Source organism: Zootermopsis nevadensis, unplaced genomic scaffold (genome assembly GCF_977971745.1).
Source record: "Zootermopsis nevadensis isolate Lab colony 2312 unplaced genomic scaffold, Znev_1.0 Znev_ptg000023l, whole genome shotgun sequence".
In the NCBI taxonomy this organism is placed as follows: Eukaryota; Metazoa; Arthropoda; class Insecta; order Blattodea; family Termopsidae; genus Zootermopsis; species Zootermopsis nevadensis.
The window spans coordinates 8,124,698-8,139,978 of record NW_028259155.1 but is presented as its reverse complement, the minus strand read 5'-3'; the positions used below and the strand labels follow the sequence as shown (position 1 = coordinate 8,139,978).

General features: G+C 39.3%; 1 protein-coding gene across 5 annotated transcripts; it reads left to right on the top strand.

Annotated features, from left to right (window-relative positions):
* Window positions 1-415: 415 nt before the first annotated feature.
* LOC110831926 (putative imidazolonepropionase) lies at window positions 416-14,254 on the top strand. Of its 5 annotated transcripts, none has more exons than XR_015536714.1 (8): window positions 435-959; window positions 1,775-1,946; window positions 3,320-3,455; window positions 4,755-4,896; window positions 7,492-7,723; window positions 9,006-9,234; window positions 11,126-11,286; window positions 13,739-14,254. XR_015536714.1 is itself a non-coding variant. In XM_022068444.2 (8 exons), exons 1-8 carry the CDS (start codon window positions 823-825, stop codon window positions 13,830-13,832), a joined length of 1,293 nt encoding a protein of 430 aa, XP_021924136.2. In that variant the 5' UTR covers window positions 774-822; the 3' UTR covers window positions 13,833-14,254. The 5 variants fall into 5 exon arrangements, 4 of the variants coding, with proteins under 4 accessions (XP_087210675.1, XP_021924138.2, XP_021924136.2 ...); XM_022068444.2 differs by having other exon boundaries at window positions 774-959; window positions 9,006-9,224; XM_022068445.2 differs by having other exon boundaries at window positions 779-959; window positions 7,498-7,723; window positions 9,006-9,224.
* The last annotated feature ends 1,027 nt before the right edge of the window (window positions 14,255-15,281 follow it).

The following is a 15,281-nucleotide window of genomic DNA, read 5'->3' as shown; positions in this document are numbered from 1 at the left end:
CATTTAAAACATATTATTTTTTATTTAGTGTTCTGTCTGACGACAGGTCCATATGAACAGGATCCTTCCATCCTTTTCTCGGACTGGGACCTGTTCATATACGTTCTTGGCAGATGATCCAGAAGTGGTTTGCCATTGCCTTCTTCTGTGTGTGAATGGAGTAATTGTTGGGATGCCACGGAGGAAAACTCCGTGTTGCCTAGACCACGGCCTTGTCCAACACAAGTTATAAATTCGGGCACCGCCGGGAATCGAACCCAAGACCCCAGGATTACAAGGCCAGCCTTCTAACCGCTAGACCACCTTGGCTTTCCGATCGCACCTCGTATGTGTATGAAAGTAAATTAGACCAGAAAAAGCTTGAATAGAAATTAGTAAGTATACTCCAACACTGTCAGAATTTTCAAGATTCATAGTTAATGAGTTCCACTAGTAGACAATGTGATTCTGTATCTCATTAAATAAAGAGACTGTCTCTGTATTTAGAAAAGGGGATTGCCTTGGGTGATAGCTGTGTGGAAATTTCAAAAGATTGTGCGTTATAAAGCTTCTAAAATTTGCGACAAGATCAGACAAACATGGATGACCCCATAAAGGTGTGCTCACATCATAAAGAAAACACCTAAAAATGGCTTTTGTACGTATAACCACCAAGAATGGACACGAAAATTGCAAAGCGAAGGTTAGATATTACGTCTTCAAGTTCTGAGCTGAGTTTGTTACGACACGAGATACCGGCTGTTTACCTTGAATTTACGAAGTAAACATTCCGTGACAGACCTAACTGGTTTTCATAAGGAATCTGACTGCGACGCGGAGAAGATGAGACTTCTGATACATTCAGCGAAACAGGTTGTTGCCATAACGGACCAGGATGTAACCTGTCTGCCTGGGCGATCCATGAACAGTGTTGTAGTTCTCGAGAACACCAATGGCGGTGTAGCTGTCGCTGTTGACGAGTGAGTAAAAGCGAACATTCCCTTCATGACCTCAAAATCCTTTAATGTGCTAGCATCAGTTGGATTTATGGCGAGCCGTAATAGTACTAGTTACTAATTTTAACTTCAGAGGTCGTACTATTAGACGGCGGTTTCTAATCTTGTAAGTCCGAGGTCAATCACCTGACAGTCATTCTCGATTCTCGTTTGGGACATCATCGCAGACAAAAGTTCCATTGCAGTTAACTTGTGTATTATGAAAGAATGAATTTCAAATTAAAGCAGACAACTTCAGGCGTATTTACCATTTTCGAGGCACTAGGTGGGGATGAGTGGTCAGCTTTGCTCCTGGGAAAATACCCCTGTATAGGTCGCGCGAGAAGTTCTGGCGCATGCGCAAAGGTCGTGTGAGATGGACTCGTCCGAAGCACGCGCTAGAGGGGTGTCAGCTTCAGTTGGTTTGTAGCTCTAGCCGTGTTTAGTTCGGTGCGTCACCGCAGCTGAGTCTGTGCGACCTCCGACTTTTATCCACTGGATAGGTGACTGGGTGGGCCCCAGAGCCGGGCTTTACTTTTACTTTTCGGGAATTAAGTAAAATTTGAGGTTCACACAGTGGTGAACACAAAGATGGCGTTGGATATTCCATGATTCAATTATGCTAATAAGTAATTTTCTCATTATATAATTATCGCTATTCTTTTATTAATTCGTGTTGTAAAATTCTTAAGATGTGGTTGTAAAAACTTTAAAATTCTGTTCTTCTGTCATAACAAGAAATGAAGTTTTGCTGAATGAAGGAGTTGAGTTCCACATCTCACAGAAAGAAATGTTTTCAGTGACGGAAAGATAGCAGCTGTTGGAAGTACGCAATATGTCAGGGAGTTATGGAAGTGTGATGACTTTGAGGAAGTTATTGACGCCACAGGAAAGTGCGTGCTTCCAGGCTTTGTGGATGCTCACACACATCCTGTGTGGGCTGGTGATCGTCTCGATGAATTTGCAATGAAGGTATTACGGATTCTACACTATCTATGTTGCAAACTGATACTGAGTCTTCTCAGTTGTTTTGAAACCAAGATATTATTACCACCACCATAAAGACTGACACAAAAACTTATCTTTAGCAATTTCAATCTTGTTCACATTCAAGAAAATTATTACTATAAAAGTAAGTTTTCATAGTTCTCTAACAAAATATACCAGGTGATTCAAAAAGGACTTTACAACTTTGAAAGTGTATAGAAATTTATTCAGAAGGCTTACAGAATCGGTTGAGGTGTCATTTTATAGCAAAACAAATCAAGTTTGACTCACGTTGTGCTGTAGTACAGAATTCCGTCACCGCGAGCGCAAGCGGCAGTGCATTTGAAAATGGCTCGTAAAATTTTCTCATACCACAGTTAGACGAAGATGACCAAAAAGGACGCATTCACTTCCAGCAAGACGGCGCACCACCTCACTACCTCACAGAAGTCCGGGATTTCCAGGTCGGTGGATTGGTCGAACAGGGTCGATAGCATGGCCACCTCGTTCTCCAGACTTTGACACCTCTCGATTTTTTCTTATGGAGTTTCATTAAAGATCGTGTGTATGTTCCACCCTTACCTGCCAATCTCACTGAGCTCAAAGCTCTAATCACCGCCTCATTTGCATAAGTGACACCGGATATGCTTTATCGTGTTTGGCAAGAAATTGATTTCAGGTAGGATGTCTGCAGTATCACCAATGGCAATCACATCGAACTAAAATGACTGTTTGAGGTAAAACTTGATTTGTTTTGCTACAAAGTGACACCTCAACCGATTCTGTAAGCCTTCTGAATAAATTTCTATACACTTTCAAAGTTATAAAGTCCTTTTTGAATCACCCTGTATTATGAACCTCATTTGACTGCAGTATACAATCATAAAGGGAAATGGAATTAATACCAGAATGTTTTAGATCAACTAACATAAGTGGCCGTTCCTCACCAGAATTCTTATTAAAATAAACTGTACTGAAATAACTGCTTCTTTACAAGACAGCCTCATGCAGATATATTTGGGATGAATAATTACATATTATTTAGTTGCCATGGTACCACACTGTGACTGCTTTATGAATTAAACAGTTGCCAAGAGGTCAAACAGCAGCAGACACAGATTACTTTTGTACTGTGATTGTGGTTATGAGAGACCAACAATCAGAACAGAGACACAGAGACGCAGCGGGAGAAACAGATAACACTTTTTATTACATAAAATGAAGTACAAAACAGTGTTTTCTGATTATATTGAATTTATTTTGAAAATAGGGTACTTCGATACCTGATTTTAAAATTAAAGGAGTATTCATTTGAGTATTATTTAAGTCTGGGCATTGAAGAATAATACTGATTCCAGTTAGCTGGTGCTTCATACTTGGAAATCCACAATGCTGGAGGAGGTATCTTCCACACTGTCGACAAGACAGTGAGATGCAGTTCAGAGGAGTTATACCAGAGTCTGAAGGACCGTTTACTTAAGATGCTGCAAGCAGGTAAGTTTTTTGTGAAAATACACTTACAGGCGCTTAAATTCCGGATCATGTCCAACACATTTTATATTGGGAAGTTTAGATCAGAATTAATTTAAGTGACTTGCATTTAAAGGGTACCCAGTCCAAAAGCTGTCCTGACAGTTTTCCATAGTTTCTCAAAGTAAATACCATGACTGCACCCTCATACAGGACATAATTACTTCTGCGAATCCTTTCGACTTTATCCTACATACGAGGTGCGATGGGAAAGTTTCCAGACTGCGCGTATAAAAACCCGTACACTTATCTCAGGTATTAAATTCATCCATCACCCTCGAAGTAGTTCCCCTGGGAGTGAACACAATGATCCCAGCGCCGCTGCCAAGCCTGGAAGCATCCCTGGAAATCTTTCTTTGTCAGCCTGTCAAGCACCATCTGCGATTCTGCCTGAATCTCTTCTATCGTCTCAAATCTCCTTCCCTTTAGCTGAATTTTCATCTTTGGGAAGAGGAAGAAGTCACACTGAACTTAGAAAGGAAGTTGGGGTCGGTTCTTGCAAGATCTTTGAGCTCCTGACAAACGAGAAGTCGATTCTGCTTCTGGTCCTCAGACAGGATGCGTCGCATGTGGAGTTCTTCCTTTAGAATCAGCTGACAGGTCCCATAGCCTATCCCAACAATGTCGCACAAGTCGTTGATGGTACGACGTCGATCTTCGTAACATTTTCGGGCGTTGTGCTCGAAGATGGTCGTCCAGAACGCTCGTCATCATCGACAGAGGTTCGGCCATTTTTAAAACGTGAATGCCACACAAAAGTTTGCGGACTCCCCAAATGCTTGCTTTAGCATTTCATAGGTTTCCGTAGCCGTTTTGGCGAGTCTTTGGCAAAATTTGATGCACACGCCATTCCGAAATCGCAGGAGGGTCGGTGTAATGCACTACCAAAACGCCCTTAACTAAGAAACAAATGCTAATTCGATGATGCCGGCTGGCACACCGATTCACTATGAATGTAGGCCGCACCCCCTAGAGGCAGAAGCTCGTACTACATCCGGTTCGCCCTCTATTGACACAGTCTTGAAACTTTCCGATCGCACCTCGTATAGATGCGTTTGGTCCATGGGTTGATGCAGGATTCTTGGCCGACTATTACATATTTTTACGGTTCCACATAAATTAGAGTCTCCATCATAAACAAAAGCCTCTAAATTAACCATTTTGTCAGTAATCATTTTCAAAATATTCCTTTGAAATAAATTGGACGAATCCAGAAATTGTTTCGGTACGCTACCTGTGACCGCCACTTACCACACGTAACAGGTACCACCACAGCAGAATGCAAGACTGGCTATGGATTAGAGACGGATGCTGAGCTCCGCCTGTTACAAGTTCTTCAACGAGCCAAACAACAATTGCCAATCGAGATCTCCATTACGTACTGCGGAGCTCATGCCATTCCAAAGTAAGTTCTGATGAAATTTCATTCTGTAGCGGTGAAAACGTCGATCGTCGGTGCTTCTTAACTCAATGGATGAACCAACTAACACACAGACAACCAGCTGACAGTTGTTCAGCTGCTTTTTCAATAAAATCTCAATAGCGATTAAACCAGCGATTAGGGGTAAGTGGTCAGCCTGGCTTTACCCCCAGGAAAGGACCAGGAGGCCCCAGAACCAATCTGGATGCAGAGGCAAGAGGATAAATTCTCTATCCCTGTTGGGGATTGAACCCCAGGTCATCCAGTTCGTAGGCAGTCACTATATTGACTGAGCTACCTGGGCCATTATCATGGCAGATGAACAGAAATAATACACAAATATTAAATGGAAAAATATGTATTTATGATGTAGAATTATGATAATGAATTTATATATTAAATTAAAATAATGTCCAGAAGAAATTTTTTAAATATTTTTAGGATTTGAGGTTCTCAAAGTGGTAATATGAAGATAGCTGCCTTCTGGGTTGCTGATAGAGGCAGAAGGGACCTATGAAACGCTCGTAAACTTCGACCATCTTAAAAATTTTAAATTATATACAAAGGTGCACAAAATCATTTTTTTACAATAAGGCAGTGAGACAAATGGAAAATCAAATTGGAAGAAATTAGAATTTTTAAATCCCTTGTTAAATTTACACAGACAACAGAATAAATATTTAAATATCAAATCTAAAACTTCTTTACGATGGTGAAGAGTCAATTGAATAAAAAAATTTCTTGGATATTAACCATCGTCTAGTAAATATAAAACGTAAAAAGACGACGTTTCGGAGATGGGACTCTATCTCCGTCTTCAGATTCCTACACAGTTGGGCCCACTAGATAGAGCTAATCCCTATCTCCGAAACGTCGTTTTATATTTACTAGACGATGGATAATATCCAAGGAAATTTTTATTCAATTGACGACATTTAAAATTAAGGACGTCGAGCATCTGTGTCGCCAGATAACTGACCATTCCATGAAAACGAAACTAAGAACAAAATGTATTAGCCTCGTGTCCTTTAAATGAAATGCCGAATGATCTTGTAGACATTCTTAAACTACCACAGGGGTAAGACTGCCTGAAGAAAATCAAGAGATTGGCAATGTCACAGTGCTGAATCAGATCAGCAGATTAGACAAAAAGTATCCAGTGGATTCCAGTTAATTGGGACACATCGGGACTAGAACACTTTAGCCCAATTAAAAGGCTGTTCCAATTATGCGAAGTTCCACGTAAAGAGTTAGGTTAGGTTCGTTCTTTAAGATTTATCCCAAATAAACGCCTGTCCTGATTAACCGATGGCCAAATTACCCGGAATCTACTGTGTATTGTATTTCTGGTACCACGAGATATAGACCTATGTAAATTTCACTCCTTAGCATCATGTGTCACTAGGAAGCACTTCCTACCATAACTTTGTGATAATTTTAAAAATCTCAACCCGAGTAACATTAATCTGTGTTCATAAAAACATTAAACTTCTTTCAATACAACATAGGATTACAGTCCCCATCGAAACTACTCCGACCATTACTTCTGTGCCTTCATCTATAACATTCTCATACGGCTGTATATATACATCTCACGTGGAGACAACCTGACATCATCATACTTTGTAGGATTTGAGGTTTTCATGGCAGTGAGTTTGATCGCCCTGATGATGGAGGCAGCAAAGACCTCTGAAACGTCAGTAAACTTCTACCAGACTATAGGCGCAACAACCCAGAAGACAGCATCATCATACTTGTTGATATAATCATATATTTGTGGACACTGACGGCCAACGCTATAGAAGAACATAGAATAATTACCAATAAGCCTTCTTGTCATCGGAACTGAAGCACAGCTGAAGGGATTAATCTCAAATCAATTCTTTATTTACTCAAGGTATGAGATGGTAAAGTTGCGTCATATTGTGATATAATAAATATATATTAAATATTGTCCGTCTAATCTCAATAAATTCTTATTAAATATTTAAAATATTATAATAATTAACATTTAAAATATTTAAAATATTAAATGATGTTCTTTATCGAAATATTCGATTTACATTAGACCATCATTTTTCATGTTTCACGACATGTTTCAGTTCCTAAAAGAATTATCTTCAGGTGTATATAATTATATAAAGATTCAATCAATAATAACTAAAATACAATTTCTTAAATACAATTTCTATATATTATTTTAGCGATAAAAAAATGTACGCTAAAATAATATATAGAAATTGTATTTTAGTTATTATTGATTGAATCATTATATAATTATATACACCTGAAGATGGTTCTTTTAGGAACTGAAACATGTCGTGAAACATGAAAAATGATGGTCTAATGTAAATCGAATATTTCGATAAAGAACATCATTTAATATTTTAAATATTTTAAATGTTAATTATTATAATATTTTAAATATTTAATAAGAATTCTTGTGATTAGACGGACAAGATTTAATATATATTTACTCAAGGTAATAAACGTTTAGGATTGGGCAAAAAATCATCAAGTGGACAAGATTATTTAAAGGGTATATTTAGTATTTCTGAAGCATTTAAATCTAATATTGAGTTGCAGAGGGAAGACCCCAGAAGAAGCTACAGAGATTATTGTGAGAGACCAAATACCACAAATCCAAATATTGATGAACCAGAAGATGCTACCTGTAGAAAACATTGACGTCTTTTGTGAGAAGGGGGCGTTTGATACAGAGCAAAGCAGAAGAATCTTGCAAGCTGGAAAGAAAATTGGTCTCAGGATAAACTTCCATGGCGATGAATTAAATCCAATGCAGAGTGCTGAGGTAAGATGACTTCATGGATGGTTCTTAACCCCTTTACACATTTAAATATTAAAATATTACCATAATTAACATTTTAAATATTTAAAATATATTAAAATGATGTTTTCTATCGAAATGTTCGATAGAAAACAAGAACGTATATGAACAGGTCCCAGTCCGAGAAGAGAAAAGGATGGAAGGATCCTGTTCATATGGACCTGTCGTCAGACAGAACACTAAATAATAATAGTTGTAGATGGGAGGATAACATTAATATGGACCTGTCGTCAGACAGAACACTAAATAATAATAGTTGTAGATGGGAGGATAACATTAATATGGACCTGTCGTCAGACAGAACACTAAATAATAATAAGATGAGGTGGTCTAGCGGTTAGAACGCTGGCCTTGTAATCCTGGGGGTCTCGTGTTCGATTCCCGGCGGTGCCCGAATTTATAACTTGTGTTGGGCAAGGCCGTGGTCTAGGCAACACGGAGTTTTCCTCCGTGGCATCCCAACAATTACTCCATTCACACACAGAAGAAGGCAATGGCAAACCACTTCTGGATCATCTGCCAAGAACGTATATGAACAGGTCCCAGTCCGAGAAGAGGATGGAAGGATCCTGTTCATATGGACCTGTCGTCAGACAGAACACTAAATAATAATAATAAGATGAGGTGGTCTAGCGGTTAGAACGCTGGCCTTGTAATCCTGGGGTCTCGGGTGCCCGAATTTATAACTTGTGTTGGGCAAGGCCGTGGTCTAGGCAACACGGAGTTTTCCTCCGTGGCATCCCAACAATTACTCCATTCACACACAGAAGAAGGCAATGGCAAACCACTTCTGGATCATCTGCCAAGAACGTATATGAACAGGTCCCAGTCCGAGAAGAGAAAAGGATGGAAGGATCCTGTTCATATGGACCTGTCGTCAGACAGAACACTAAATAATAATAATAAGATGAGGTGGTCTAGCGGTTAGAACGCTGGCCTTGTAATCCTGGGGTCTCGGGTTCGAATTTATAACTTGTGTTGGGCAAGGCCGTGGTCTAGGCAACACGGAGTTTTCCTCCGTGGCATCCCAACAATTACTCCATTCACACACAGAAGAAGGCAATGGCAAACCACTTCTGGATCATCTGCCAAGAACGTATATGAACAGGTCCCAGTCCGTGAAAAGGATGGAAGGATCCTGTTCATATGGACCTGTCGTCAGACAGAACACTAATAATAATAATAATAATAATATAACAAACAGCACATCTAAAAGACAAATAATCTGTGACACTGTCTACTTCAGATGGCTGCTGAACTCAATGCCACTGCAGTCAGCCACTTAGAAAAGGTCAGCACGAAAGGAATAGAAGTCATGGCTACGTCAGGAACAGTCGCAATTCTCCTGCCCACCACAGCCTACATCATGAAACTCAAACCTCCGCCTGTTCGCCAGTTCATTGAAGCTGGAGTATCAGTGGCCCTTGGTTCTGATTTCAATCCAAATGCACACTGCCTAGCCATGGTAAGTCAAGGTAACACGATTCCAACATTTCTACATTCACAAATATGAGAAAACTGCTAAATACGAGTTGCTTTTCACTCAGCCAGTTTAATCCCCCGAGAACTTAAAAAAACATTTCGTAAACACAACCATATTAAATATATATATTTTTATATATTTTTTTAAAAAAAAACTTGTCCGTGTAATCACAATAAATTCTTATTAAATATTAAAATATTACAATAATTAACATTTAAAATATTTAAAATATATCAAATGATGTTCTTTATCGAAATATTCGATTTACATTAGACCATCATTTTTCACGATATGTTTCAGTTCCTAAAATAATATATATAAATAGTATTTTAGTTATTATTGATTTGAATCTTTATATAATTATATACACCTGAAGATAGTTCTTTTAGGAACCGAAACATGTCGTGAAACATGAAAAATGATGGTCTAATGTAAATAGAATATTTCGATAAAGAACATTATTCGATATATTTTAAATGTTAATTATTGTAATATTTTAATATTTAATAAGAATTTATTGTGATTAGACGGACAAGTTTTTTTAAAAAAAATATATATATTTATTATATCACAATATGACGCAACTTTACCATCACAACCATATTAAATAAATCATAAGAAGGAAAGTTCTTCCGTTTTCATATTTTAATGTAAATTTAAACTCCAATGCCTAACTAAAATAATATGTATTTTTCATCAAAAGTTTAACCTTTTGACTGATTAGTAGTTTTAGTAAAGAAACCTGGTGACAGGAAGAATCATACAGATCGTTCAATATGACTGTCAGAATATAAAATAAGACATAACCCACCAATAGACTGCACATACAGTAGAGAAATTAAAATAGAATTACGAATTTACAGACCAGGATACAGAAATTGAAGTTACGTCTTATGATCTATGCTCTCCAAAAGTTTCTAACGTGACAGTCAGTGAATTAACTTCATTAGGGATATTTCCAGTTCCTGCTAGTTCATCCAGTATACAGTGAGACCTCTATCCATCGTTCCCGGAACTATCGTTTTCCCGGATGCATCGTCCGTTTTGTTCGGTCCCGAATACATCCCATATAAAATAATGTTACATTTTCCCGCTTCTATCGTTCCTCGAACTATCGTTTTATCGCATCGATCGTTCAAAAATCTTAGTCCCGGCCCACAATTTTCCCGCAATGATCGTTTCTGAGAAATTATAACGAAATTTACGCGATGTTTTTAGAATTTAATACCGAAAGACGCACAATGTTTTTGGAATACACAGTAGCGGTAACCTGTTATGTCGCCCAACCATTCTTTTGGAATGAGGTGTGATAGTTGGAGTGAATGGCGGTGCGCATTGTCAGATATTTTACGAGTTTAATCAGGGTGCACTCATATTTCGTTCCAGCGACGCCAGATGGCATGTGCAGTGTGAATTTCTTCACAAATGCTTTTATTACAAGTACAAAGGAAAGGCGAGCGAAACTTTTTCATTCTTCTGGTTCATATCGTGTCTTCTACAGCTACGTTTCGTTGAGTTCTGCAGTAATAGTACTTCCATTTTTCCTGTTATAGTCCGCGAGGGGTGAGGGAGCGGTGAGGAAGAGGGAGACGACGAATGCGAGCCCGAACTTTGCCGAGGTTTGCCGAAGCACACGCTGCATTGGCGAAAGTGAAGTCGTTCTTTTATGCGCATAATATTAGTGAACGTGACGAGGAAGACATTTTGAACGTGGAAAGAGCTCTGTTTGGCCTAAAACGTAAAGTTTCGACAAACCAGTTGTCCATTAAAGACTTTTTTTGGTAAAAAGAAGTAACTTTGAAAGAGAAACATCGTTTTTATTTCCCACCAACACCGAAAACGATGCATCGAGGTTTCACTGTATTAGCTTATTCGTTCTGCAGCCAACGGTCATGAACCTGGCTTGTGTGACGTATGGGATGAACATGCCTGAAGCTCTCGTCGCTGCAACTTTGAACGCGGCTGCTTCGCTGGGGAGGGGAAGGACACACGGCGCAATCCAGAAAGGAAGAGTTGGCGATCTCGTCGTCATAAAAGCTGAGAAGTAAGTTAACCACAGACGCTGAGAGTCATGCCCCACAGTTCTGTAATAACATGTACTTATGCCATAAATGTTTCATTTTCTAATTCGGACGTGACAATTCACAACTTCCATCATATTTAAAAGGGACCACATAAACAAGATTTAGTAAAAGTGGTTTCTATAATGTATCAGGTGGACAAAGGCGTTCTTTTTTCTTTTTTTATACTGCATGACGGCATGATTCAGAGCTCAGCTGTACGTGAGTAATATTGCCACAAAGAAATATCAGAATATGTAGGATTTGAGGTTTTCACAACGGTGGGTATGAAGATTTCTGTCTTCTGGGTTGTTGATTCATCGCCCTGATGATGGAGGCAGTATGACCTCCGAAACGTTGGCTAACATCGACCAGACTACACAGCGCAACAACCCAGAAGACGGAAATCTTCATCGCCCTGATGATGGAGGCAGTATGACCTCTGAAACGTTGGTTAACATCGACCAGACTACACAGCGCAACAACCCAGAAGACAGAAATCTTCATACTCTGATGACGGAGGCAGTATGACCTCTGAAACGTTGGTTAACATCGACCAGACTACACAGCGCAACAACCCAGAAGACAGAAATCTTCATACTCTGATGACGGAGGCAGTATGACCTCTGAAGCGTTGGTTAACATCGACCAGACTACACAGCGCAACAACCCAGAAGACAGAAATCTTCATACTCTGATGTTGGAGGCAGTATGACCTCTGAAACGTTGGTAAACATCGACCGGACTACACAGCGCAATAACCCAGAAGACAGAAATCTTCATACTCTGATGACGGAGGCAGTATGACCTCTGAAACGTTGGTTAACATCAACCAGACTACACAGCGCAACAACCAAGAAGACAGAAATCTTCATACTCTGATGACGGAGGCAGTATGACCTCTGAAACGTTGGTTAACATCGACCAGACTACACAGCGCAACAACCCAGAAGACAGAAATCTTCATACTCTGATGACGGAGGCAGTATGACCTCTGAAACGTTGGTTAACATCGACCAGACTACACAGCGCAACAACCCAGAAGACAGAAATCTTCATACTCATCGCCCTGATGACGGAGGCAGTATGACCTCCGAAACGTTGGTTAACATCTACCAGACTACACAGCGCAACAACCCAGAAGACAGAAATCTTCATACTCATCGCCCTGATGACGGAGGCAGTATGACCTCTGAAACGTTGGTTAACATCGACCAGACTACACAGCGCAACAACCCAGAAGACAGAAATCTTCATACTCTGATGACGGAGGCAGTATGACCTCTGAAACGTTGGTTAACATCGACCAGACTACACAGCGCAACAACCCAGAAGACAGAAATCTTCACACTCATCGCCCTGATGACGGAGGCAGTATGACCTCTGAAACGTTGGTTAACATCGACCAGACTACACAGCGCAACAACCCAGAAGACAGAAATCTTCGCACTCATCGCCCTGATGACGGAGGCAGTATGACCTCTGAAACGTTGGTTAACATCGACCAGACTACACAGCGCAACAACCCAGAAGACAGAAATCTTCGCACTCATCGCCCTGATGACGGAGGCAGTATGACCTCTGAAACGTTGGTTAACAATCATGGATCCAAAACCTGTTTTACTAAAACAAAAATAATATTCCACTACATAATGAATATATATTATAGTTTTTAATATAATTTTGAGATGTTCGTTGCTTCACACATAACAGGATGATGGAGAAAACTTGTTGCATCATATTTTGTACTATTTATCAAATGTTCATTAGCGTGTTCAGATCAAGGTGGACAAAATCGGTGGGACATGCACCATGATTATGGAGACACAGACCACATATAGTATTTTGGTCAAAAAATCTGAAGGGAACAGTTTATTGGAATACCTGAATGTAGATGGGAGGTTTGGTTAGGTTAGGTTAGGTTAGGTTAGTTTAGTTTAGTTTAGTTTAGGTTAGGTATTAAATTGGGTTTTAAAGACAGTGTGTGTGGACTGAGTTAAACTATCTCAGGACAAAAGTTCAGCAGCAAGCTTTTGTGAACATGATAAGAATCATTCAGGTCCCTCAAAAGGCAGAGAATTCTCATCTACTCAGTGACTACCAAGTTTCAAAGTACTGAACACAACGCAGTGAATTCATTCACTCATACCAAGTAAGAATTCAATAACATGTATAACAAATACTGTCTTCTAAATTGTCTGAACCTTTCGAAAGTGAGTTGAGTGAAATCAAAAGTAATACAAGCTGAAACCTTTAGTCCTCACAATGCAAGGCATAATACATTACCAAATTAGTGAGCACTGTCTGGACGCAGAGGCTATAGGAAAATTCCTGTGTCCCTGTTGCAGATCAGCCGTTATCTAAACACAAATGTGTGAATTTTGCAATGGACTCGGCAGAAGTTACAATGAATACTTGTTGTGGGGTCTTTTACAGGTGGGAGCACATCATCTATCAGCTTGGATGTCATCATCATCTGATTGAATTTGTGGTGAAATATGGGAAAATCGTATACAGTTCTACCAACTAAGGCAGTTATTTCATTTAAGCAACACAAATTGCACTTAACTATCCTTAACTTTTCAGTGTGGATGGCGTTTTATAATCAAAACACATAATTCAGCGCGAGAAACATACTAATGTAACGCAAGGTCAAATTTCACACTTAGAAATAATCGAAAGTCGATTAAAACATCTAAAACACACTAACTCCAAAATTATACTTAAAAGGCATAATGGAACTCACAAATAGGCATGTGCATGCTTTATAACATGTCGCCATCAGAAAGATTCTTGAAACAAAGGAGGGAATGGATCTGAAAGTAACACATTATGTATTAAGGTATTTTAACCCTCTAAAGACATACCAACACTACAATGTTTGTTTCAAATGTATGTTAAGTTTAACTTTCTCATGCAGTTACCTGGATGGAATTAAATGTCTAATTATTCTTTGCTTCTCATTTATTAAATACAGTTATATTTCAGAGAATCCACAAAGCAACATAACTCAATTTTAACATTAGGGAACACTTTCTCATGACATGGTTCCCACCCGACACAATATAACAAGGACAAAAAAGACAAACGCACTGCTATAGTGTTTTGTATATTTGCTCACACAATTCACAGCGGTTGCTCGTGAGTCTGAGCAGTGGTAGTTCTGCACATGGGGGGAAACTCAGAATAGTTCTTTGACACATAATAATATAAATAAATGAAAAGTAAATTTAAATCAGGAGAAAACCCTTACGTGCTCGACGATGTTTTAACTATTTGTAAGTCCAGAAGAGGGCGGTCAAGATTTCTTACATCACTTTTGTCACTCAAATACAATTTAGAAAAACTAATTTGCCGTTAACTATGATACACTTCCTCTGCTCATTATCATTATCAGAACAAAAAAGTCTGCACACAGAATTATTGAACACTCATTAACAATAACCACAAAAGATTTTGTGATACATAAACCAGTCTAAAACATGTGGTACCAGGCAAGCATGTTTACTATAAGCCAGCTGTGGGGACTGCAGCCCCGATACGCGCTGTACCAGTGAACTGCCCCTCATCCTCACACCGCGCTGCCGACGTGTGTGAAGCAAACGGAGCTGAAAACCTTGCAGCACGGACACACAGGATATAACAGTGAACTGCCCCTCACTCCACCGCCCATCGCGCCCTCTACTTTTGACCGGCTAGCCGGGCTGAAATCCTTGCAGCCGGATGATACACCCGTTCTGCTTCGCAATCTTCGCCCTTGGACTTACTATCAGTTCAGCCGATTAGTGGATAATTACAACGTAAGAGGCAATATTAGAATAATGATAGAGTAAATAAAGTGTTACAAATTATATAAACACAAAAAATTAATTGTTCAATTTTTGAAAAATTATAAGGGGCGCTACAGGTCTTACGGACGGGCCGCCACTGGCCTTATAGCATTAAAACTCTTAGATACAAAGAGATGATTCTTGAGGGG

Excerpts from the sequence above, each read along its gene's own strand:
- LOC110831926 (XM_022068444.2), top strand. The coding sequence starts at position 823 with ATGAGACTTCTGATACATTCAGCGAAACAGGTTGTTGCCATAACGGAC. Across the intron at positions 7,724-9,005 it reads ATCCAATGCAGAGTGCTGAG|ATGGCTGCTGAACTCAATGC; the intron begins GTAAGATGACTT and ends TGTCTACTTCAG. Across the intron at positions 11,287-13,738 it reads GTCGTCATAAAAGCTGAGAA|GTGGGAGCACATCATCTATC; the intron begins GTAAGTTAACCA and ends GGTCTTTTACAG.